Source organism: Pseudorca crassidens, chromosome 2, assembly GCF_039906515.1.
Source record: "Pseudorca crassidens isolate mPseCra1 chromosome 2, mPseCra1.hap1, whole genome shotgun sequence".
Lineage (NCBI taxonomy): Eukaryota > Metazoa > Chordata > Mammalia > Artiodactyla > Delphinidae > Pseudorca > Pseudorca crassidens.
In genome coordinates, this window is record NC_090297.1 from 6,446,165 (window position 1) to 6,471,494 (window position 25,330).

Genomic DNA, 25,330 nt, shown 5'->3' on the forward strand with positions numbered 1-25,330 from the left:
ACTGTATCAAACAACTACTGAAGATTTTTGAAAACTTTATCCAGTCAATTTTTTCCACTGAAATGTAACTTCATTCAATATTCAGTAAATATTTAGTATGGATCTTATATGGGCAATGTATATATACATCAATGAATAAAACAGACGTGGTGGTATCTGCCCTTACAAAGCTTAAACCTAGAGCACCAACTCAATGTCAATGTCACGATCATCCCATGGCCCAGGCACTGCACTATCCACTTTGTAGGCTTGATCTTTTAATCTAAAAACAACCCATCTGCAAGGTAGGTGCTTTATATCCCAACTTCATATGTAAGTACAGCAAGGTTAGTGTCTTGCCCAAGGTCATGGAAGATAGCAACTGATGGAACAGACCAGCTGATGTCAAAGTCCAGCTCCCAACCCATGCACTCTACCATCCCCCAACTCAGTCCCAGAATCAAATCTAAAATTCTGAATTAGCCATGTTCAAATTAATGCAGATTTCCTGCCCCCCGCCCCAAAAAGTTTTCAATACAAGGCTGACCTAATATTAAAATGATGCCCATTTCCTGAATGCCCATACACCATACATTCTGTGCTGAGTGGTCACATCAACCAAGCTGGGATTAAATAACTGTGGTGTATAATACATAAATGATAATTAACTCACTGTGTGTACACACGTATGTACACAAGAGTGCATGTTAACGAAACCTCCCTTATCTCCCAGCATTATCTATGTAAAGGTCTCTAACAAAAAAAACGAGAAGATATGATTACTTATTCTCAGTAAGTTTTCATTTTAAAGAAGGAAAAGCAGCTTCTTGCTTTTAATACACTTCTGAGAAACTCAATTTGGTGGAGAGAAGGCAATTTCAACGGTAAGTGGAACCTAAGCTGAAGCCCCTGATTGCTGCACTGGGGTGACCAGCCTTTGCGTAGGGTTACAGGTACAGACCAGGAACTGGAAACAAACTCCAAATGCTCCTCCCCCAGCTGCTCACATTCGACTGTGAAACGAGGTGTACATGGCGCTGCACCTTAACGAGCTCGGCCCCCCACTCACAGCAGCAATGGAGATGTGCCTTCCCCAAGGTAACAAGTGGCAGGCGCCCTCCACTACTCCATGTTCAAAGTCAGCACTGAGAACGTATGCTGTTAGGGACAGAAACGACACAAGAGCACATGCATCCGTGCAGGGCAGTGACAACACACTGAGCCCTAAAAAGTCAACTGGAAATAGCCTAACGTCACAAAAGACGTATCCCCAACTCTAAGGAATGTCAGGTTTAATTTTAAAGACAATTACATTTTACTAGGCCAAATAGGAGCAAAAATGAATCAATGGTGTCTGCTCAAAATAGTATTTGTAATAATTACCTATCCGACCTGAAAATTCATCTCATGTAAAAGCTAAAGAACTGATAATTATATAACTCAAGGAAACAAACATCATATTTTTTCTATTTAACAAACGACAGAAACTCATTAGGAATCCACACAGAATTCCCATGCAGAGTATTAGAGGAAAGGCTTCAACTACTTATCTGTGAATGAAGAATTAGGTACGAAGCACCACTACTAGAGCCAGACGAGGAACAAGGATCCTTGGTGCTATGCTGAATGGAAACCACTAATCTCAATAATCTCCTTGTTAAGCATTCTCAGAATCCATGATTATTTCTAGATAGCAAATTAATTCTATTATGCTAAGGCCTGGACTTCTATAAAAATGGAATCTTACTGTTTTTTAGTAAAAGTAAGGAATCTTGCTCTTAGGACATTACGTGAATGGCTTCCTCCACATCAAGTCCTGTTCAGGGTTCCCCAAAGAGGGCTGACATCCAGTAACACCACAGCCACTGTCTGTCCAATCACAACCTAAGATCACTGAGGGAAGGAACTATATCTTAGATTCTTCAGTCCCCCTTATGGTGCTGCGCTCAACAAAGAACACAAAGTAGGCTTTCAACAAATGCCTGTCGAAGGCACTGGTGATAACCCAAAATGCTCCTAACTGCACTCTGGGTTGTACTGCTCCGTGGTGACAGTGACTCATTCGGGAACAAAACCCTCAAAGCAAACACAGTGACCTAGAAAAGCTATGGGAGCACAGCATATGCAGATGTGATAGCAGGCTCTTTCAGTTATGCTTACTAGAGATCTGCTCAAGCTGGCCCAAGAGCCCTCTACTCAGGAGAGACAATAGGGTAATCTAAGAATCCAACGGGAAGAAGCACCAATACAGCAGGACTCAGGGAGGGCACTCGTGCTCTCGCTCTCTCGCTCTCTCGCTCTCTCGCTCTCTCTCTCTGCACAGCTGCTCCCAAATCCTCTGCTGCTCCCAGCTTCCTGCCCTTCTCCCCTTCCTGCCCTTCCTGTTCACCCAGTGCCTCTGACAGTCCCAAAACACATCTTGTTCTCAAAACTCACCATGCTAAAAGGACTGATTCTAATTTATGGTATAAACAAAGAAATACATCTCTCAGTTAAACCTCAAACCATAAAAAGATAAAATACATAACTAATCAACAACATGTCAAAGCTATTGGGTTTTTGTTTTCCACTGTTCCACTTGCCATGCATGGTATCTGCTGTGGGCAAAACCAACTCCAATTTCTTCTTCTTGAAATCTTGCAAAGAAACAAAGAACATTTCCTTCTGTTCATCTTTTCCCCTTATAGGTTAAGCTGAAGGAAAAGAAGTCTATGATTATTCTTACCTATTAGGTTATCTTTTTGGAAGTAGTATTGAGAAACAAGGAAAGGAAGTGGGTATCCAGACAACAAACACATCCCTTCCAGGAGCAAATGTCTTCAACATCCCTGTTATTCTTACACAGAAACTGTGAATACGTGCTGAATACAGAACTCAAACAAAAACATCTCTCATAGCAATATGTGACTTAGAAAAAGGTATCTAAACCTATAGCACCCCACTTCCCACGCTGTTCCTGCAGACAGCTTTAATGTGCTGTACTAGACCAATCCTGATGACAGAAGTTTCAGCTTTTATTGCTGTTAATACCCTGAGCAATTACTGTAGCTCAGCAGGAACCTCTGCCCTGAACAGCAACTATCACATTGTAATCAGCATTTCATAAGAGACACCATTCAAACACGAAGGCACCTGCTGACGTGGAAAAATTGTACAAAAGGGGCTCAGACTCTAATAGGTAAAAGGAAAATCTCTGCAGTTTTATTTCACAGCTGTATCTTTTCCATGGTGTGGTGGTATTGTATCTGGTAAAGATCACACACAAAGACAATGAGCAGGGAAAGAGCAGTAGCAGCACCACTAGCAAAAGAAAACTCTTCAGGAAACAAGGCCACCGCCCAGATTTGCAGATGTCAGTGCAGCGTCTGTAAAAAGCAGTCTTTGGAAGGCAACATATAATAAATAGCAAAGACCTCTAAAAAATGGCAAAACCTCATGTTGACATAAAATCTGAGCAGAAAGCATGTGATTTACAAGATTAAACCGCAAGGCCACCTTGTAAAACTAGAAGGTAAAAGCAGCCTACCAAGAATAAAGAAATCTTAGCAGTAAATGGCCCATTTTACTTTCTTTTAAAGTAGCAAAAAGCATGTTATTACTTACGTGATAATTTTTGAACAAAGAAAAATAAATGGCATGCAACTTTTTAACTAACTCAATTGCATATACTAACTGGACATTTGGAGTCATTTAAAATGCATTTAAAAAAAAAAAAAAACTAAGGAGGGCTTCACTGGTGGCACAGCGGTTGAGAGTCCGCCTGCCGATGCAGGGGACACGGGTTCGTGCCCCGGTCCGGGAAGATCCCACATGCCGCGGAGCGGCTGGGCCCGTGGGCCATGGCCGCTGAGCCTGTGCATCCGGAGCCTGCGCTCCGCAGCGGGAGAGGCCACAACAGTGACAGGCCCGCATACCACAAAAAAAAAAAAAAAAAAAAAGGAGATGCAGAGTTCAGACTACACTACTTTTCTTTAGGCTGAAATGTCACATACAATGTATGTCAGAGCACAAGTATTACCAAAAGTTACAAAGCGTTTTGGAAATAATGGCTGGCTTTCACAGATACTGACACATATCTCTACAAAGCTAAAGAATTAGGATTTCTCCAGACCTAAGAATGTACACAGTGTTCACAACCTTCAAGTACAATAAGTCCCCTACATACGAACCTTCAAGTTGCGACCTTTCAAAGACGCAAACGTGCATTCACATGTGCAATCACGTAAGTTAGTGCATGTGTCTGGCGTACATTGTCATGTGCGTGCATCCTCTACAAGTGGTTGTGCTTTTGTGTACTTTACTGTACAGTACAGTATACAGTAGTACAGTATCATTATTTCAAGCCCAGGATGTCTGCAAGCAAGCGTAAAAGCAGTGGTATATAGCCAATTGTGTTAGTTGGGTACCTAGGCTAACTTTGTTGGACTTAGGAACGCATTCTCTGAACGGAACTTGTTCGTATGTAGGCGATTTACTGTACAGGATCCTTTCTTAACATCTAAATGTTTCAAAAGACTCCCCAAATGACACTACTCCGATAGCACTTCACATAACAATTGCTTGAGGAAAATACATAATAAAGTGATTCTTAACTCTGTACTTTCATTAAATAAGTTAATTTTAAAAAATCACAGCAGCATATTAATACATTTGAAAAGCAGTTGTACAGACATGTGTGAAGTATATTTATTTAGTTTATTTGAGACTGAGAATGCTTATTTACAGACCTCTGCAAAATCTCTACGGTTATCAGGGGATCCAAAGCCCCAAGTGTGGGAACCAGTGGTCTAAAAACAAGAGATTTCATACTGGCAATATTGGCACTTAGGTACCTGTGAAAGTAAAAGTACCTAAGTACTTTTTAATGAGAAAGTACTGTAGCTATATCATCCTCAAGCCAAACTTCCTTCCCCGACCTCCACCACGGGAGACACCCAGAAAAGGTTCAAGATACACTCCATATTTGCTTAAAATACCTAAGTAAATTACAATTGCCACAGAAAATAATCATCTCTGGCCCATTTATATTCTCTTTTTTCCCCCAATTCATCATTAAATCCAAAGTTTATTTTACATCAGGTTCTTCACAATGACTGAGAAAAAAATGAACTATTACAGGAGCTCAAGGGAATCTCTGAAATAGTTGTCAGAACAGCTACTAAATGAATAAAAACTTCAGAAACGTTTGTTTACACTTAGTGTTATAAAGCTGATTACTGCCTTATTTGAGTGCTGCAGTCACCAGGCAGTCAGCACTCAGAGCTGAACTGGTTACCAAGTCAGTACGATAGAGAAGCAATCAAAAGAGACAGCCAGTGGAACTGGGAAAAGAGAAGGTACAGAGTAGAATCAACAGCACATGAAAAAATGCTTACCAGTTTGAAGTCTTGGATGCTACAGATGAAATACGGTGTGTTTGGCCTCCGACTCTCGATATACACACAGTCTTTAAAAGAAAAAGAAAATTTAAAACAATGGCATTTACCTTTGATGGATCAAAGACAGGGCCCATAAAGCCACTGCATAAATAAATAAATGACAAAGCACATGCCTTTTATAGAAAATAAATTTTTAAAGGTGATATTAAATGACAAATAATTTTAAGCTAAAGGAAAACAGCTCTTGGGTTCTTTTTGACCACTTTCTGATAATTTAAATAACTTGATAAAGCCTCAATTATTGTTTCCAGCATCCCTGAAGAAGGGGGAGTGGGAATCCCATGAGATTATCCATAGTCAGATGGAGAAACTTCAATAAAGGGAATTACTTGCTCAAGGTTACACACCAAGACAAAATCTTGAATATATTACTCAGATAGATGCTCCCCGTCTTCACAAAGAGAAACAGCTTTGCCAAGTGCTGCTTTATTTTTAATAAATATTTTGTGAGGAAATAAGTGAAATACGTAAAGAAGACTAGCTTGAACATGCTATTACAACGACCTTTTCACACACATGAAGAAAAAGAAAACCAATCCAGTATCTTATGGATAACTTTCTATTAAATTTTAACCTGAACATATTTTCTAACAGTAAAGAAAACCAAGGCAGCCAATCAGAGATGGAATGAAGTAAACCAAATTAGATTTTCCTCAGGGAAGAAGGGCACTTTCGTAAATTACATCTGACATGGCGGTGGCTGGGTAATTATTTTTGATGCTCTCAACAGCTGGAGTCTAAAGGTTATTTTTTAAAATGATCAGTTAAGACACATTTTTTTTTTTTAAGAAGCAATGATTTTAAGGGAAGCAGTGACTATAAAGGAATGTAAAAACTCTCCACACTACAAGCAAAGACTCAGAAGTAAAGGCATCTGCAGTCAATCTAATTTTCTAGGGAGAGTGACCATAATGCCCACATTTAAAATGCCATGTGTTTTATCCTTCCTCATGACCCTTCACAACAAATGTGTCTTAGAATAACTCTAGATGCTTGAGAACAGAGGCAGGTTCCTCTACTTCTTCATTTCATGCATGTTAACAACACCCTCCCCCGCAAAAAGCAAAGGAGCAGAGGTTTGGAGCCCTCGATCCAGTGGAAATTCTAGTCCCACCACAGGTGCTAGCAGACCCACTAAGAGGCAGAACAGGAAGAAAGACACAAAGAAGACTAAAGGCCACTGCCTTCCAAGAAACTTTCTGAAAGACATCAGGATTCTTGTAGGCCAAAGTCATTAAGGAAAAAGAAGACGTCTGAAAGTCAATCATTTAGGCATCCAGAATTTCCCAACAGATTTCTCTACTCAGATGTAGGCTCAACAACAGCAATCCGATCTCTGAATCCATATAAAACAGCAGCTCAGGAATGAACTGCTGACTGAGCTTTCTATCTTGTTCCAAAGTCCAGGATGCTGGGAAAAAACTCTGTTCAACATTCAGGCAACATGCACTTAACACGCTGATCACCTTAAGGGACAAAGAAGAGATCTCTTCCCACTGTGGTAGAGTTCTCTACCTAAGCCCCAACTTGCTGTTCAAGGAAAAACTGAAGAAACCCATTCTCTAAATAAAAACTGTAGCTCCGACTTGCACAGTGTGGGGACAACCCAAGGTTCTTAATTTCTGTGTTCCAATCCTTGTTGTACCCACTACCAGCACTTCACATCTCTAGACATCCACTGTTTACTCATCTCACCTGAACACAAATCACAGCCCATATGCCCTCTTCTTCCTATCACCTCCTACAAGTATTTTCTGTATCTCATAACGTAACACTGTCATACCTAGCTACTGTTCACTGACTTCAAAACTAACAGGTCCCTTCCTAACTAATGATCTCCACTTTCTTAAAGCTCATGTGACCAAAAAAAACTTGCTGTATTCGATGGTCTGATCCCACATCACATCTCGCCCTCCCCTAGGCTGCACTGCCTTAAAGAAACACCAACTCCCGTACCCCATCCATACCAAGCCTTCTTTATTCCTTTATTCTTACAAGCACCTGCAACCTTATAATGAGTTACCTCCAGTGGCAGTAAACTCTCATGACTCCTCTGTAAAGAAACAACATCTCCTCTCCTTGATGTAAGATTTCCTTTCCTTTATACAAAGTTGACAACTTACATCCCCTTGTGTGGTCAGTTATTTGGCAGTCAGATGGTCTGCACTGTCTACTTCACTATCAATTTTGAGCTCAAAGAAACCAAACTTATTAATTTCTGCATTCAACCCCCAAGGACTAATGTCTGACACTGGTGTTGGTAAGACTAGACAGAACTGAAATCAATGACAGATGGTTAGATAGTGAGGATTATGAATAACTTTATTCTTTTTACACAATGAAAAGCTTTATATTCTTTTTTCATAATCAACAGAATCATTATTACTATAAACCCTCTTATATAAAGTAAAAACATAAAGTAGGTATTAACTTGTATATTAAAAAGCTTTCCAGAATAGGAGAGAGAATCTATATTCTTTCATTTCTCAACTACAAATTTACATTCAGGAAAATGATTCTCTCTAATGATTATCTAAATGATTATCTCTGAACATATATCTGTTAGAGAAGAAAGGAAAGGAATATGCTGGGATGTCAAGGACAACTACGGATATCCCTTTGCCTAAACACTTCTCCGTGGTCTTACTGGAGGCTGCCCTGCAGCCCTGGCCTGAGGAACGCTGCCATGAGGGATAAGGTAGTGGAAGAGAGCAGATCCACAAACCTAACATATGGAATTACCACGTTTACTTATCAATGCCTTATTACTAGATAAAAAGTCACCTCTTTCTGTTTAAAAAGTTATCGTGGGAACCCAAATTGATCCAAAGCTATAAATCCAGATATGAGATTCCAATGCACAAGGCTAGTAATATGTAAAGCAGGTCACTGCATCAAGTGATCTCTATCAGTATTTTGAAACTTTTATGTGAAAAGGTCTGACTGAACTTATCTTCAAAATTAAGTGACAACACTTAGAGTTTATTTTACATAAATGGTCATAAAACACACAATGACCAAGATCAGAAGTTATTAAAATTTCCTGACATGAATTAAATTTTTTCACATGTCAAACTTGCCATAGGAATAGGGAAAAATACATTGTTTTGATTTGATTTTTCTAAATCATTTTAAAAAATGAAAGCATGAAAACTTATTGTAGAGTCAAACTTTTCTTTTTAACCCTCCCATAAAAAATAGGGGGATCTAACTAAAAGAGAATACATCCTAAAAACAATTTGGAATTTAAGTCTCAAACACACACAGAAGTCTACTTATTATTGCTCTTAATGATTTTCAAAACAAGATTAAATAAGGCCATATAACTCAGAAATATTTCCCTCTTGTCTTATTAATTAAGCAGCTATTTAAGAAAATAACTTTACATAGATGTTTACAGTTAGCACAAAAATACAGTGTTTTATCTGGAAAGGGAATGATGAAAACATAAGTCAATATAAAAAGGAACAAAACTGGGTCATTTGTGGAGACGTGGATGGACCTAGAGTCTGTCATACAGAGTAAGTCAGAAAGAGAAAAACAAATAACGTATATTAACGCATATGTGTGGAATCCAGAAAAATGGTACAGGTGAACCTATCTGCAGGGCAGGAATAGAGACGCAGACGTAGAGGACGGACGTGCGGTCAGGATGCAGGAGCGAATGGGGAGATTAGGGTTAACATATATACGCTACCATGTGTCAAACAGAGAGCTGGTCCGAACCCGGGAGCTCAGCTTGGTACTCTGTGGTGACCTAGCTGGGGGAGACGGGGGCGGGAGGTCCAAGAGGGAGAGGACATATGTATATATACAGCTGATTCACTTTGTTGTACAGCAGAAACAAATACAACACTATAAAGCAACTATACCCCAATTTTTTAAAAAATCATTTAAAAAAAAACTCACTTGGGGTATGCCCAGCAATCTTTTAAAGCCAAAATGATTTGCCGACAATTTTTCATGCAATTTATGGGAGCATGGATTGTCTGAAGTTGGCTATAAAATTGGTTTCAGTCAGTTGGATATTGATCCTCAACCTGAAAATTCCCCATGGCCAACACAAGTACTGCAGATACCTTTTTTTGAGAAAAAGAAAGAGTCTTTAAAAAAGAAAGCAAGCTAGCAGTTCTGAAAGAACTGAGCAAAGCTGATGCGACCCATTAAGTGCATAATGCGCGTTTTCAAAATTACCCATATGAAAATGCATATTTACCAGATTGAGCTAACGGCTGCTGCAGGGCAAACATATATATTTTTAATCTTAAAATCAGCAAGCCCGAAATGGGCCAGAAAAAATGAGTGAGGCTACTACCATCAATATCAATTATTCCAAACAACACAGGATAACAAATTTTTTTCTTTATCAGGGGTGTCTGCAAATGAAACCATGGGTCTAGGTTAAGATTTATTTCCTAACATGTAGCCTCTGCCTGGAAACGGATCACACGATTAAGTGGCCTCAAATCCTGTGTGCACGATGTGGGCAATGATATTGAACAGGGCGATTCTGGCTGTCTCTCACAACCTCAACATAGCTTTGTGTCCAAGAATCTCTTGTGCCATCTGCAAACAACAGAGCATTTGCTATGCTAGAGAAGGAAGTCAGCCAAAACGCAAAGGCAGATTCTGGAGGCAAAGAAAGCCCTCTCTGCTTTTTCATCCCTCAGCAAATCAGCAGCCTTATGTAAATAGAACAAGAGCAGGGTCCTCTCAAGGGTAAAAACCACAGCCTGAAGCATCAGGCAGTTTGTCATCCTGAAAAACCAAGAGCCTGTGAGCATCCTTCCTGACAGCCTCTGCACAAGCACCGCGGACACTGACTCTGCCCACTCACCAAGCAAGCGGTGGACGATGCTCAGCCACGGGCTCTGTCCCGGGAAAGAATTTCTTTCTCCGTGAACGTACTTCTGCCTATTAATCTTTGAAATATTGGGTTGGCCAGAAAGTTTGTTCGCATTTTTCATAACATCTTCCTTTCACTTTTTGGCCAACCCAATACCTTCTCGCCCCTCTGCAAAGCATGACAGTGCCACTCTAACATAATTTCCAATAGAAAACCTTTCCGTGTGAAGAGCACACGTGAACAAAGCCTTTCTCACAAACAAATTCCCCAGAGACCCAGCTGGGTGGCACAGCAGTGGCCATGGAGGTTGGCCCTCGGGACTGCTCTGCTCTCTGGCTTTCCCTTCCTCTTACACAGGATTCCTGCACCGTCGACACTCTGACTACTCCATCAGCTAACAGCAGCTGGTCTAACACTGCAGAATAAAGCCCACAAGCATCTTGCTAGTTAACATGGATGCTTCCAAATTTCCAACACACAAAAGGGTGTGTGTGCATGAGCGCGCATGCACACACTAGCAACTACTCTGAAATCCCGATACCCGAATCCCAATCCCCCGTGCGCCACCTGGCCTCTATCAGAGCCTCTCATCTTGCTTCCTGCTCTCTACAAGAGCCACACCTGTCACCACGCCTCACCTCTCTAAACGATATACTACTACCTTCTGCACGGTAGACACTCAAAAACTACACGAGGAACAAATGAATTGAATGAAAATATTAAAACAGAAAAGAAGTTACACAAGCTCCTAGCAAGAAAGCTATGCTCTAGCAATATCAACATAAAAGATGCAGTTTTCTAATAAATACTTCTTTAAGAAATATGACTTCCCTGGTGGTCCATCCAGTGGTTAAGACTCTGCGCTTCCACTGCAGGGGGCACGGGTTCGATCCCTGGTCAGGGAAGTTCTGCGTGCCATGCAGTGCGGCCAAAAAAAAAAAAAAAAAAAAAAAGAAAGAAATAACTCAATTGCAGGATGACCTACTTTTAGTTTTCTGCCAGATTCTTTTGTGGGGAAGGGATATTTGCATTGTCTGGGAATAGTGGAGAACTTAAAAGGGAAAAGCAAACAAAAATTGGGAAAACAGCACCTCTGTAAGTGAAATCTTGTTAGTCCTCACCCTTTTCCTGTGTTGTGACCCTGAAAACTGTCACCAAAATTGGCTTGATAACATCTTCTTAAAGATTCTAATATCTCAGGTGACATATATCCTTGGTTCCTTCCTTTTCGACCTTTATGAAAATTAAACTCCATGTATTCATGTCTACAGATTCCCAAGTAGTACTACAAATTTTACACGGGTTTTTGTTTAAAAACAACACTATATACATTTAGCAAACATTTACCTTTCTTCATCCTCATTGCTAACAGGGAATTATTATGCCAACAGGGAATTAAATTATGAGAAAAATCAAGTTGGCTGGTGGGAGGGGGTAGAGAAACAGGTCATAACAAACTAAAAGAAAATCTGTTTAAATTTCCCATTTTTCTCTCTTCTCCTCTAGGAGTTAGAAAATTTTCTAATGCATCAAAAGCTTGAAGACAGATTCAAGACAATTATCTTGCTAACATTAAGAAGTGATGCTGACTGTTTTGGAAAACTACTGCTGCAAGACCTCCCCCCCATTCCCAAATCAATACTATGCTACATGGACTTGAAAACTCTGTAAAACAAGAAAAAAGAAAGATCATCCTGCCAGCAGCAGCAATCTTACTAGTTACACTGATATGCTAAATATTAGCTATGGTTTGACACTTGTATTACTCAAGCAAAGAACATTTTGAGCAGTCTCATCACCACATTTTATTCTGAAAATGTTCCTTAAAAAGCCCTCCTTGTGACTCGTATTGAATCCCTACTATGAAAAAGATTCTAGCCAGCTTGACATCAAAACTCCAGTAAAGTGATGTCAATCTCTCTACTGCGTCTGTAGATGCAGTAGCTATGTGCCATAAGAGGACACGAGGAATCTAGGAGAAGGGAAAGGGTGCATGGGGTGGGGGCAGGGAGGAAGGGGGTGTCTATTTTCAAAATCAGTGATGGTCATCTGCCCTATGAAGCAAAGTGTCTCAGGGCATTAGAGACGTGAGGGAAGGGAATTTCGAGATCACTCTCACCCTTGCTGCCCTACTGAACCTACCTTTCTAATGCTTGAGAAGGCAGGTAACAACTCTATTCATTCCAATCAGTGAATCCTATCAAAAATAAATTCGGCTATAAAATCCATATTAAGTAGAGGATGACTGCTAGTGGAAATGTCTTTAACACAAAGATTACAACTAAAATGTAGCTGAAATATGTACATTCAGGAAACCAACCCAGAGAGAGTTCAAACACTTCCAGGAATACTATGCCCAGTATTCACAGGAAAAAATAACCAGTGACAGGTAGGCTGCAGTGAAGATTCTTCTCTTCCCACATGGCCGACGAACAAACAAAATGCTAGTCTGATCTTCTGGTGTCACATCCTGCAGAGCAGATTTCAAGCAACACTGCCTGCTCCTTTTCAGAAAACAATGCACTAGGGGCCTCGGCTTTATAATAAATGGTTCAACCAATTTGCAGTGCTCACTGGAAATACACAGGAGAATTCACAATGCCTGGCTATAATTCTTATTTGGCAAATGATTTTATTATAAACTGGTATCATAGTGAATCCATTTTCTTTACGGGTTTTCTGCTAATGTTTAATGGACTGTCAGTATAATTTAGATTTCATCTATTTAAACTCATTCAAGCCTGGCTCCTGATTATACAGTAAATGGAACATATTTCTACTCAACGAAATTAATGAAAGTTAATTGTAATCTGCAGTTCTCAATTTTGTAAAAGCAACTGTTCCACAGTTCAAGCATCAAGCTACAAAATTTGCCAAACCAATTATATTTTTGTACTTTATAGGCATCTACATCGTATAAGCCTTCCTTGTAAGATTAATGTATGTACGTATTCTTTTAATATTTCTTCCCACTCAAATATTTACTACTAACTTTCCAGAAAGAGTTAGGACTTAAATTATAACTAAAGGCTGGGAAAATGAAAGTTTGTCAGTCTGAACAGAGAGGTGCTCAATTATTTCAGATTTTTTAAGCTAGCAAAACTGAAGATTAAAATTTTCTACCTTATATATTTCTCTGCATAATATTGGACGGTTTTCTTATACATTTCGAATCAGTCACAATGTCAACATTAAATGAAATTTATTAAAAGTAGGCTAGGGACTTCCCTGGCGGTCCAGTGGTTAAGACTTCGCCTTCCAATAAAGGGGGTACGGGTTCGATCCCTGGTCAGGGAGCTAAGATCCCACATGCCTCGGGGCCAGAAAATCGAAAAACATAAAACAGAAGCAATATTGTAACAAATTCAATAAAGACTTTAAAAATGGTCCACATCACAAAAAATCTTTAAAAAAAAAAAAGTGGGCTAAACTTACCATATGGATTTAGACATACAAACAGGGCACACAGCACATATTAATAAATACTGTACTGAATTACTTTTGAGTTTGATACTCTGTTTAACCAATTTACTTCTGAGTTTTATTTACCAGACAACAATCCCATCAGTGATTTTTCTTATTGAGTGACTGGTCTTTCACCTAATCATCCACACAGCTGTGTAAGAGATGCTTAAAGGAGAAAAAAAGTGTGCAGAAAAAGCACCTTCAAGGCTTCCCTGGTGGCGCAGTGGTTGAGAGTCCGACTGCCGATGCAGGGGACACGGGTTCGTGCCCCGGTCCGGGAGGATCCCACATGCTGCGGAGCGGCTGGGCCCGTGGGCCATGGCCGCTGAGCCTGCACTCCGCAACGGGAGAGGCCACAACAGTGAGAGGCCCGCGTACCGCAAAAAAAAAGCACCTTCAGAGAAACTTATCAAATCAAGACCCACAGAGACAGCAAGCATCCAGAATTTGCTGCCCCTAAACTATAACCACCAGGGTCACAGACTGTCAGACTGCAATTCACACAAAAACAAGAGAAGCAAAGGAAAACCACAAGCTATCCTTTTCAGTCCTTTTTCAGCTTGGTAGTTTACATCTGCTCAGCTGGTTACTGATTCTCCTATAACCACATTCCAATCATGACCCATTCTCATGCTGTTGCCCCTATTAAAGATGCTCTACCTCCACTTGGTCCTACTGCAATTCTATCCAACCTCTAGGACCCAAATCAAGATTCCCATGGTCCTTCATGTCTTCTCCAACGCCACCAACTTACAGTCTGTTCAATTCAGTTGGTATTGCCCACTCACTGCCTGTTACTGACAAATAACGTTACTTGAATGAGTGTAATTTCTCCCCATAAAATGAAGGATCAGAGACTACTGTCTACTTTTGTGTCTTGCCTTATCTTACCTCCACAACACCTTGCACAAAGTTATAGACAAAGAAGAGTGTGCTCTCCTGTTATCAGCTGATTAATAAAACACTCCTAATACTACAGCTGACATCTAACAAACCCCAGGAAATTCTACTAGCTTACCCAAAGCCTATTACAGCTTCAGTGGGCCTCAAATTTAATCATTTGCTTTAATTTATATAAACTCTTAAGGGCAAATGAAGCCTGTTCCCTAACTCTCTTTACTCTACCCATACCTCTTCCTTTTCTCCCTTAAATCATTACTGTTTTCATTTGGGGTTTTGTTGTAGTTACTATTGTTTGGTCATGTGTTTCTTTTAAAATAAAGTCAAAGATTAAAGATATTTTAAGAATAATTTAAAACATCAAGTCACTTTCCTGTGACTGAAATGTTGAGACCTCAGATTTTCATTAAAGATCTTTAGCCCACTGTGAATTATAAATATCATTTTACAAGTATTCAACAGGTATCTGGGAAAAAACAGTTCCACCTATACGACAATTTGCAATTATCTATCTCCTTAGGATTCTACATGTAATAATTTTGCTTTCTAACAATATACATCATTCTCAGGCTAAAAAGTATTGGGGGGAGGGCGTTGGCGGGATCTTGTCTGGTAATCTGCCATCCACCTGTCACTTTTATAATCAAAATTAGCAAAGATCTGAGCAAGGTAGCAGGATTTAAAATATCTAAATTCCTCTTGAATCCTGAAATGAGATGAGAGACTTCATGTATTGTTCAGGCCGTAAGAAGCTCTGGATGCTCTATACGAAACTACTCAACACACTTCAACAAGTGAGTGCAGCTGCTCTGGGCCAATGTAACACTTAATGAGAGTTTTACTTTTTGTAATTTGTACCTTGAAAAAAATCATGTTCTAAACATCTGCTGAGACAAAATAAATCGGAACATTGACTGGAAGAGGGGGGACGAGACCTCTCCATTTCAACCAAAGCGGTAACAGGCAAATCTTGTCAAGATTACATTAAAGCTAAGGAAAGAAGATAAATATATTCTAAAGGAACAGAATCATAAACTCATAAAACATTCACACACAGACTTACGGGCACCACCAGCTAAGCACTAGAAATAATGAAGTGAATAAAAATACTGTCCTTCCCTTGACATGTTCGCCATCTAATATTAGAGACAGACATGAAAACAAATAACTATATGTCTTCAATAATTTTAATTGAACTTGTTTTTTACCCCCTGTAACAGAGACTGCTAGCTGAGCGTAATTTCATTCTTGCCTTCTTCCTTAAGAAAAGAACAGCTGAGGTTTAGAAGGTGTCTGGCCTCTCAGAAAAAAGACATTTGTCAGCCTCCCTCATAGCTGGTTTGGTCACATGACTAGACTCTGGTCATGGGATACAGTATTTCAACTTCTGGAAACTGAATCCTGAAAAGAGGAGCCCCTTCTCCCCTTAGCCTTCCTGTTAGCCTGAAGACAAATGTATCGTCTGAAGGCGGAGCATAAGATGGATCACAAGATGACATGGGAATAGCGGCCACACAGAACGGAGTAACCAAATCTTTGACTCTGGCTAAAGAACCAGACCAAGAATTTACTGGTTCACAATTCAGCACTAACAGCCATTGTACACAAATATCTCTAAATTAGTTTGAAATGGGGCAAAATATTTAAAATACATTCATGGGAAATTCCCTGGCGGTCCAGTGGTTAGGACTCCGCGCTTTCACTGCGGTGGCCTGGGTTCAATCACTGGTCGGGGAACTAAGAGCCCACAAGCCGAGTGACGTGGCCAAAAACAAAATAAAACAAAAAATAAATAAATAAATAAAATAAAGGACTGTCCAAATAAATAAATAAAATACATTCATGAGCAGAGTGACATCCAAAACAATGATTTAGGGAAAATATTCTTATTCTTTTAATAGGGAATGCTAGGAAGGAACAGATGACCCTAGCAAGTGTATAAAAACATAGCACATAGAGCTCTTGGCAGAATGACTAAAATAGTTGGATTGGACAGCATAAACCATTACCTTCCAGTGGGATTAAGAATCAAGTCCTAGAGGCAGATGACGTAAGTCAGAACAACGTCCACAGCTGCCGCTCTGAAGAGACTTCACAGCCAAGGCAAGTTCCTAGCATGACGCTACCCCAAGGTGTCACAAGTAGGAAGAAAAGATCATAACTTCTGCAAATTGACTGGCATTTTGTGTGGAGGGCAGATCGATGGTGTCTAATGGCACCACTCAGGCTCCCCCCTTTCTTTTCCACTTCTGCGTGGGTTTGATTTTAGGACTTCTTTAGCGAGGCTATGTGGCTGCTCCTCAACAAAAATACAGGGGCCACTGATAATCAAATTTTCTGGAACACTATATAATTTATAAAAGTTAAAGCTGACCAGAATTCATACTATACTAAGTTCTCAAAATATACTCCATATTTTACTTCATACCAGAAAGATGATACAATGTCACAGCTTTACCTCCTCCTTTCCACGCCATTAACTGTGGATAAAAAACAGCGCAAATGTGTCTGATCCATTCTCTGAGGTGAAGATTTACTACCTAAAGATGATGTAAAGTCTCCTGCTCTGCCTAGAGGACATTTCTCCAGTTTCAAACGCACAAACGGAGTCACTTGCAGAGGCCAAAGTCCTACAGTACACCAGGGTTAGCTAGAAAGAACTGTAATGTCAATTCATTAAAAATCTTTAGCAGTCCAGACATACCATTTAACTCAGCAATTCCACTTCTAAGGAAAGTGAGCAGAATTGAATAGATAACTATTCACCACTGTTGTTTATAGTGGAGAATATTTGGGAAGAACCTAAAATCCAACTATATATAGCTACTTACATTATGGTATCTATCGACTAATGTGGGCATGTCTAATTTTTTGTGTCATGGATGCCTTTAGCAATCTCTACACCCAATCTCCACCAAAAAAAAAAAAAAAAGGTTTTAAATTCACAAAAACATGTATTGAAATACTTGTCACAGTATGAGAAAAAACTGCAATGTAATATATGTGCTTCTTTATAGACTCGTTAAGTAAGATTTACTAGGCTGCTCCCCCAGTAACCTCCTATGTGATGAACATAAACATTATTTTCAGATGGTTTTCTCTACATGATGTCATATAAGAATACCTGTGATTTATTTTGGTGTCACAGGTACTGCCAATATTACTATGGTTTATTACCTGCCTTCAGAATTGAAATGAATGCTAAATGTCATTTAAAATGTAACAAATTAGTGAAAATAAAGATGCCATTTTTTACCCACCCAAGTTCACAGTTTCCTGAATTCTATTCACAGTCACCTAGGTTGACGATGGACCCAAGGTTAAGAATTCCAGTTTTAATGGCATACTAAGCAGCAGTAATGACTCTGATTAATTCCTGGCATGACAATAAATTCAAGACATGTTAAGTTAAAAAGCATTATTACAAAACAGCGAATAGCATAATCCTACACCTGCTTACTAAGGCAAGTGACCACACAACAAAATATTAACAGTAATCTAGTGACTTTAACTTTTAACTTTTGCTTAACTGAGTATTTCAATTTTCTTCCTTGAAAATGTATTATTTGTTCATCAAAAACAAAAAGAAAAAAATGCAGGAAGGAAAATATGGGGGAGAAATAAAAAGAAAGGCCTATAACCAAATATTATAAATGTACTCATAGGACAAAGGCAAAAAGCACCAGGTAAATTCTGGGGAGAGAACAAAATGGAGCACCTCTAATCATTACAGAAGTTGGGTAACAGAAATAATGCTGAAAAGGGAGTTGGAAATCCATATGTCTGTGTATAAGATGCCACAGCACTGAGAATCCTAGCAGCTGGGAGATAATAGAAGTAAAACATATGACAAAACTGATGGTCTCTACAACAGCTAGCCTCCACCAATCATGATCTGAATGCCAGGTGCAATTTTTAAAAAAGACTGCTCTCAAACACAACTTCAGACTTGCAAAACAGTGAAGGGACCTAACTACCATAATGAATGCTGCATGGTAAGAAAACCACAAGAAGGTTATGTTTGGTTGTCTAACATTCTTGGATTTGATATGAACCAACACATACATAGTCCTTCCTGTCATTGACAGAACCCCAGTTTGTATCTACATTATTCACATTCCTCTCTGTTGTGTTTGGGGGGGAAAAAAAAGACTTTTTAGCCTTTTTTAAGGTTACTGATTTAATTTCATGTTATTTGGTTGCATGAAGTTGCCCTTAACCACTAAGGATTATCCAGATTTTTGCACAAGCTTATACAAGTCTAGGATCCTTTATCAAGGCAGTTATGTTCATCACTCTCCTGCCTTTACTCCACCATCACCACTCAGTTAAATATAAATTAACATTTTTTAAAATGACCACTCAACATAATGCTTAAGGGATTTCCTCTCTGTGACAGAACCCAGGAACCAATTCCTAGATACATAATGTTGGCATATTGAAGATGAACTTAAAATTGTTCTTCCGTTTTGAGGCCATGTGTAAAGTTTAATCATACTGTAAAATATCTATTCCGCATTAGAAACAGCTAGTTGACAGCTTATACTTCTCAAAACTCAGGTTGTTAACGTACACAAACTCAGTTTCTATATGTGAAGTTAGTGAGTCTTTTGTGTTACTCCAAAATAAAGGCAATGATTTATTTTTTCCCAATCTCAATACAATTTGAGCTAATCACTCAAGCTGGATACCTTACATTTTAAAGCTGGAATCAGCAGTAGCCCTATGGGAAGTTAGACAAAGCACTGACTTTTAAATATAGACACTTAAAATGATCTGTTGTTTTCTTTTGGAAGTAGAATTAGAATAGTTAATACTCATCCACAAACCATTATTATGTGTATATTATTGTTGCAATTGTGATCACAGAAAATTTTATTTATTTTTATGCCAGCTTATATTGTGAGAACACATTTAGTCAGTTTGGGTTTTATCAATCCTGTTATCCTTGTCCTTGGAACATCCTTCATGTATTTGAGGTTTCTAGTTGAAAAGTTTACTGTAAAAAATCAAAAACAGGGCTTCCCTGGTGGCGCAGTGGTTGAGAGTCCGCCTGCCGGTGCAGGGGACACGGGTTCGTGCCCCAGTTCGGGAAGGTCCCACATGCCGCGGAGCGGCTGGGCTTGTGAGCCGTGGCCGCTAAGCCTGCACGTCCGGAGCCTGTGCTCCACAACGGGAGAGGCCACAGCAGTGAGAGCCCTGCGTACCGCAAAAAAAAAAAAAAAAAAAAAAAAAAAAAATCAAAAACCAAAAAATGTATTGTTTTTACAGAATAAATTTATTAGAATGTATACTGGGAGTAAGGTTTGAGGTTGTAAACAACTAAGTTAGTGTAATTTGGCTTCGTATATGTAACGTGAGGTATTAATGTAATTCATATATTAAAGCAAAAATTGTTAACAGCGAAGGAAGGGAGGGAGGGAGGGAGGGAGGGAGGACGGAAGGAAGGAAGGAAGGAAGGAAGGAAGGAAGGAAGGAAGGAAGGAAGGAAGACTGCTCTCCATAATGCCAAATATCTATTTTTTGGATAGTTGCTGCAGACTTCGAAAGCATTCTCATTTATGAGCCTGAAAGATAGCCCAGGGTTTTTCTCCCTCAAAATGCCTTCTAGGGCTTCCCTGGTGGCACAGTGGTTGGGAGTCCGCCTGCCGATGCAGGGGACGCGGGTTCGTGTCCCGGTCCGGGAAGATCCCACATGCCGCGGAGCGGCTGGGTCTGTGAGCCATGGCCGCTGAGCCTGCGCGTCCGGAGCCTGTGCTCCGCAACGGGAGAGGCCACGGCAGTGAGAGGCCCGCGTATCAGAAGGAAAAAAAAAAAAAAAAAAGCCTTCTAGCCAGTACAGAGAGCAAACCGGAAACCACGTCTCCATTGTCTAATCGGAAATGTGAGGTATAAAATCCCTTGTAAGGAAGAAGCATAATTTCCCCAAGTCTAAGTGCTGCTAGAGTTAATTCTCAAACACAAACTTGAAAACTTTAGGTGTGAATAGTGGTAATTAAACACTGCTTTTCAGTTAAACTATTCTTGACAATATAAAAATACAAGATATCAGGTGAGACTTTTTTGTGACCTTTTCTTTCCCTCTACTAAAGAGAAAAAATTATAATTATACAAAGAATTAACATTCCCTCAATCAATTTGGTAATTGTACAGTACCTATGTTCTATAATACCAGAACCAATGGGATGTTCAGGACAAGTAACGTCTAAGAACTAAACACCAGCGAATAATAATAATGCCTGGCTTCAGAGCGAACAGTTATGCATAGCTTTACAAATTAAAATGTTAACAATGAGAATAATGAAAAGCAACATACTGAAATAATATTAAAAATTATATTATAAACTCAATCCATTTCTCCTTTTTAAAAGGAACTTATAGCCGCAACCAAATGCCCCCCAAAACTGTATTTTTATTACATCTCTACCGATCAGTCTAAAGTGAGACTAGCACACCATCTGTCAAGCATCAACATCTACCCAGCACACAAAGAAAGCCAGAACAATGTCTACAGCCTTCAGAGAGAACATAAAACAACCCTATCTTTGCCTTTTACAGTTCAGTTTACACATTTTACACACTACACTGATTATCACACTGGACATCATTGAAAAGGCATTCCTTGCAAAGGCAGATGAATAAGGAAATTTAGAGATATGTGAGAAAATAAATTTAGAGGTTAAATGAGTGTACAAATGTGTAATATCTTTCATATGTAACATACAGTATGCTGCCTAATTGGCTTGAGCATGTATTTAATAGTGAAATAATGAAAAAGATTTAAAGGTACTGGATATTTAATGCAAACATAATGATAAAGAGTCACTGTGTATGAACTTAATAGACCAGTAAAGTGAAAGTTTATCCATTTCCATGCATTTTAAGCATTAACCTAAAAGAACCAGGTGGGACTTCCCTGGTGGCACAGTCGTTAAGAATCCACCTGCCAACGCAGGGGACACGGGTTCAATCCCTGGTCCAAGAAGATCCCACATGCCGCCGAGCAACTAAGCCCGTATGCCACAGGAACTGAGCCTGTGCTCTGGGGCCTGCGAGTCACAACTACTGAAGCCCGTGCGCCCCAGAGCCCGTCTGCAAGAAGAGAAGCCACTGCGAGAAGCCTGCGCACCGCAACGAAGACCCAACGCAGCCGATAAATGAATGGATCAATGAATGAATGAATGAATGAACCAGGTAACTTCCTGATCTTCCCCCATCTATTTTATGGTACTTAAAATCCATTATGAAGTGTATACTAACACAAGTGTATGAAGGAGTAGAAAAGAAAAGCCTGTCTTTTTACGTTTTCTAGTATTTAGGGTATTCAGTTATCCCCAAATCAAAACTGAGGCACACAGGTATCTATTCTGCGGTATTTAAACGCTTTGAAAAAGGAAAAGAAACCACTCTTATGCACATACATTTTAAAGTAATTCACCAAACAATATATTGCCCCATCTTTAAATCCACAGACATTATTTTTAATTGTGGAAAGTCTGGTTTTCTCAGCTGGTGAAGCTGTCAGAATAAATAGAAGGCAATATCTGGAAAGATGACAAACACATGGGTCAAAGTCAAACACAAGCCAATCTCTGTCAAGAACAGAGCCAAATTCCTGCATTTCAATTTAAACGATGTGAGCCAACCCAAATACCACCATGCCACTTCAAATCAAAATTGTTTCCTTTTAAAAAGAGCGTTTTACAAAACTGATAGAGTATAACAGATTAAACAACTCTTTCAGCAATTTCCTCAGCTACTACAAAGCAAGGCATCAATATATAATTATAATAAAGGGAACATTTAACAATTAATGGAGCCAGCAAAAGCTAAACCTCCAGAGCTTAAGAGTTCAAACACTTGCTCACTAAGCAAAAGGGCAGAGGATTTTAACATAAGTGCAGGAAATATCAGTCCAGTTAGACTCCAGGTAAACATAAATCTTCTTCCACTGTGATTGGGACTCTCTTCATCTCAGTCCACTGGGCTGATTTTAGTATCCAGCTTGGAGATTCAAACCAAAGAACCCCTGCCTCCCCCGATCTCTCCCCGCGCTGCTGTGTTATCCAGTTGCTCTAGTCCCACAGGAACAGAAGTCTCCGGAAGGCTGTTAGCTTGCTTTACAACCGACCAATGACGAAGACTCCCCAAGACGTATCACACAGCTGTTAGGTAATAACACCTCTGAAGATAGTCATGATTTGTGCTAGTTTATAATGATGACATCTTAACTAATTCACATTCTTTTCTCATTCAGTTTCTATTCAGATTCTTTACAGAGGATACGTACATACACTCTTTCAAAAAGAAAACAGAAATAAACAGTTTCAAAGTGTCACCATCCCAGCAAATACCTTATTTATAAGGTATCATTCTATGCCTCGTAGAGCTTGATAGGAAGCAGAAAAAGTTAAAATTTAATACCTAAATGGTTTCAACAATATAGACAAGTAAAAAATATGTTTTAATTTAACTGGATAAATCAAAGTAAAAAATATTTTTTAATGCAGCATAAAATAGTAGGTGATGAAAGAATTTTAAGGATTATAGAAACAGGCAGAACTAGAAGTTGAGGCAGGAAACCCACAGAGCAAAGATCGGCACTATGGCCTATAGGTCAAATCTGACCCATGACCTGTTTTTGTAAGGCCCACAAAGTACAGAATGGTTTTTACATTTTTTTAATGGTTGGAGGAAAAAAAGAATATTTTTTGACATGTGAAAATTACATGAAATTCAAATTTCATTGTCCATAAATAAAGTTTTATTGGAACACAGCCACCTCACTCATTTATATCTTATCTGTCACTGCTTTCATGCCACAAGGGCAGAGCTGTGCAGTTTCAACAGAGACTGTATGGCCTACAGCGAAGCTGAAAATATTTACTCTCTGGCCCTTTACAGAGAGAGTTTGCTGACCATTGCTCTAGAAATGCTAAGTAAGTCAAGTAGCTCAGCTGAAAATGTGAAATTACACCATAGAAGACCGCCTCGTAAAAGGGTTTGTATTCATTAATGACACATATGCTCAGAAACCTTCTGCTACAAAATGCTCAAGCATTTTTCCAGTGGTTAATATCAAGCATACTGAGCTGAGGATTACAAAATATACCTTTCAGCTAATGCCTACGAGGATAACAAAGTGCCTCTAATACTGCATCTCCAAGTTCCTTGCCACATTCTCCATTTCGGCTGAAAACTCAGCTCATTTTATGAATCGAGATCAAGGATGGAAATATTCCCACACCTGCACCCAAGAACAACACTGTCAGCTGATCAGAGCACTCCTTCCAAACGGACTACATTCAGCCTCGTTCACCTGGAAGAGCAGATGAAATCCATCTGCCATCTAATGTCGAGGTGATCTCTTCTACTCTTCTCACCTAGTTTGGACTTCTTTACCATTCATTTTTTATCATTTTTCTTGTACCTCTTCTTCTTGTGTGAAAACCATGCTGGGAACTCGACATAGAGGACAACAGTGAAATCAAAGTGGAACAGGTATGCTTGCACTCTACAACCTGTGAACAGGGCATTAACAGGCCAAGTGACATACCACCAATTAAAAAAAAAAGAAAACTAGGCTTTTAAAAAAGTCTCTTTATCAAAATACTGATAAGGGGTTCTTGATAAATCCTGCTCCCTTTTTCAACTTCATATAATGCTTTTAATGAACTAGAAAGATGCAGGTTCTACTGAGACCAAAAAAACGGGGCAGGCGGGGGAAGGTGGGTGCACGTTGTGTTTACCATGATACTCAGAGAGGGTCTTAAGGAGCAACAACTAAACTTGGTAACCAGTTCCACCAAAAGAAAAGGTCTCTATCAACTATGGCAAACTGAAACCAACCAACAGCAAGAGGCAAGTCCAATTCAGACTCAGACACACAAATATACGGAACTGGGACCGCATCGTGATTGACCCACCCAAACGGAGTCCTGAACGGCCAGAGCTCATGTTCAGCAGTAGCTACATTAACGTCAGAGCACAGGTGGTTGAGAGCAGAGTAATGTCCCCTCTCAAAATAACCTTCGCCAGGAATTCCGTGTGGTTTCCACGCTTCATTGAGATATTTTTTTGAGCATTTGAACAAGCAAAGCAGCTTCCTAGGAAAAGTTTTTGCTTGAGCCCACTCCTGTGTCACAGGATAAGTTCATGAGCTGCTGTCATCACTAGGCAGGCAAACATTCCACTGAACATTTCAAATACCCATAAGGATTACACAGTCTTAAGAAAATAGAACACAAGATCCTAAGAGGGTCAAAGCCCTTCATCTTTGGAGAGGAAGCACGTGTATCTTAGGGTCCCATTGTGTTCAACAGCCTTTCCAGCCAAAAGTGAAACCTTTAATTTAAAAAAAAAAAAAACAGGCAGCCAACCATAAAAGAGTTGCAGACTTTTATGAATAGTCAAAGAATTAGATAATGTGAGGTCAGAAGCCATCTCCCTTTAGAGTTCTGAAGATGGAGGCTTAGTGACTATAAATATCTCCCATTAGTAGATACATAGCTTTTCAATCTAGGAGGATTAAAAATTAAGTAACCCCAATTTGGTGGTAATTACCTCCTTAAATTGACACATCTTCTATCCCTGAGAGCATTCAGAATTAAAGAAAGACTTGAGAGAATCAAAAGTATATTAACATTTTTGGGGTTAATAAGATATCAGGATTTGACATTTTTATTCTTTTTATAGTTAAAAG

The 25,330-nt window shown here is 39.4% G+C and overlaps 1 protein-coding gene across 4 annotated transcripts in view; it reads right to left on the bottom strand.

Moving 5' to 3' along the window:
• Nucleotides 1–25,330, bottom strand: part of RERE (arginine-glutamic acid dipeptide repeats) — a 426,633-nt gene that overhangs the window by 223,899 nt on the left and 177,404 nt on the right. For all 4 annotated transcript variants that reach the window (XM_067719197.1, XM_067719188.1, XM_067719170.1 and 1 more), the window contains exon 3: nt 5,355–5,425. In XM_067719197.1, the coding sequence (XP_067575298.1) occupies nt 5,355–5,425 (71 nt within the window). The remainder of the gene's footprint in view (nt 1–5,354; nt 5,426–25,330) is intronic.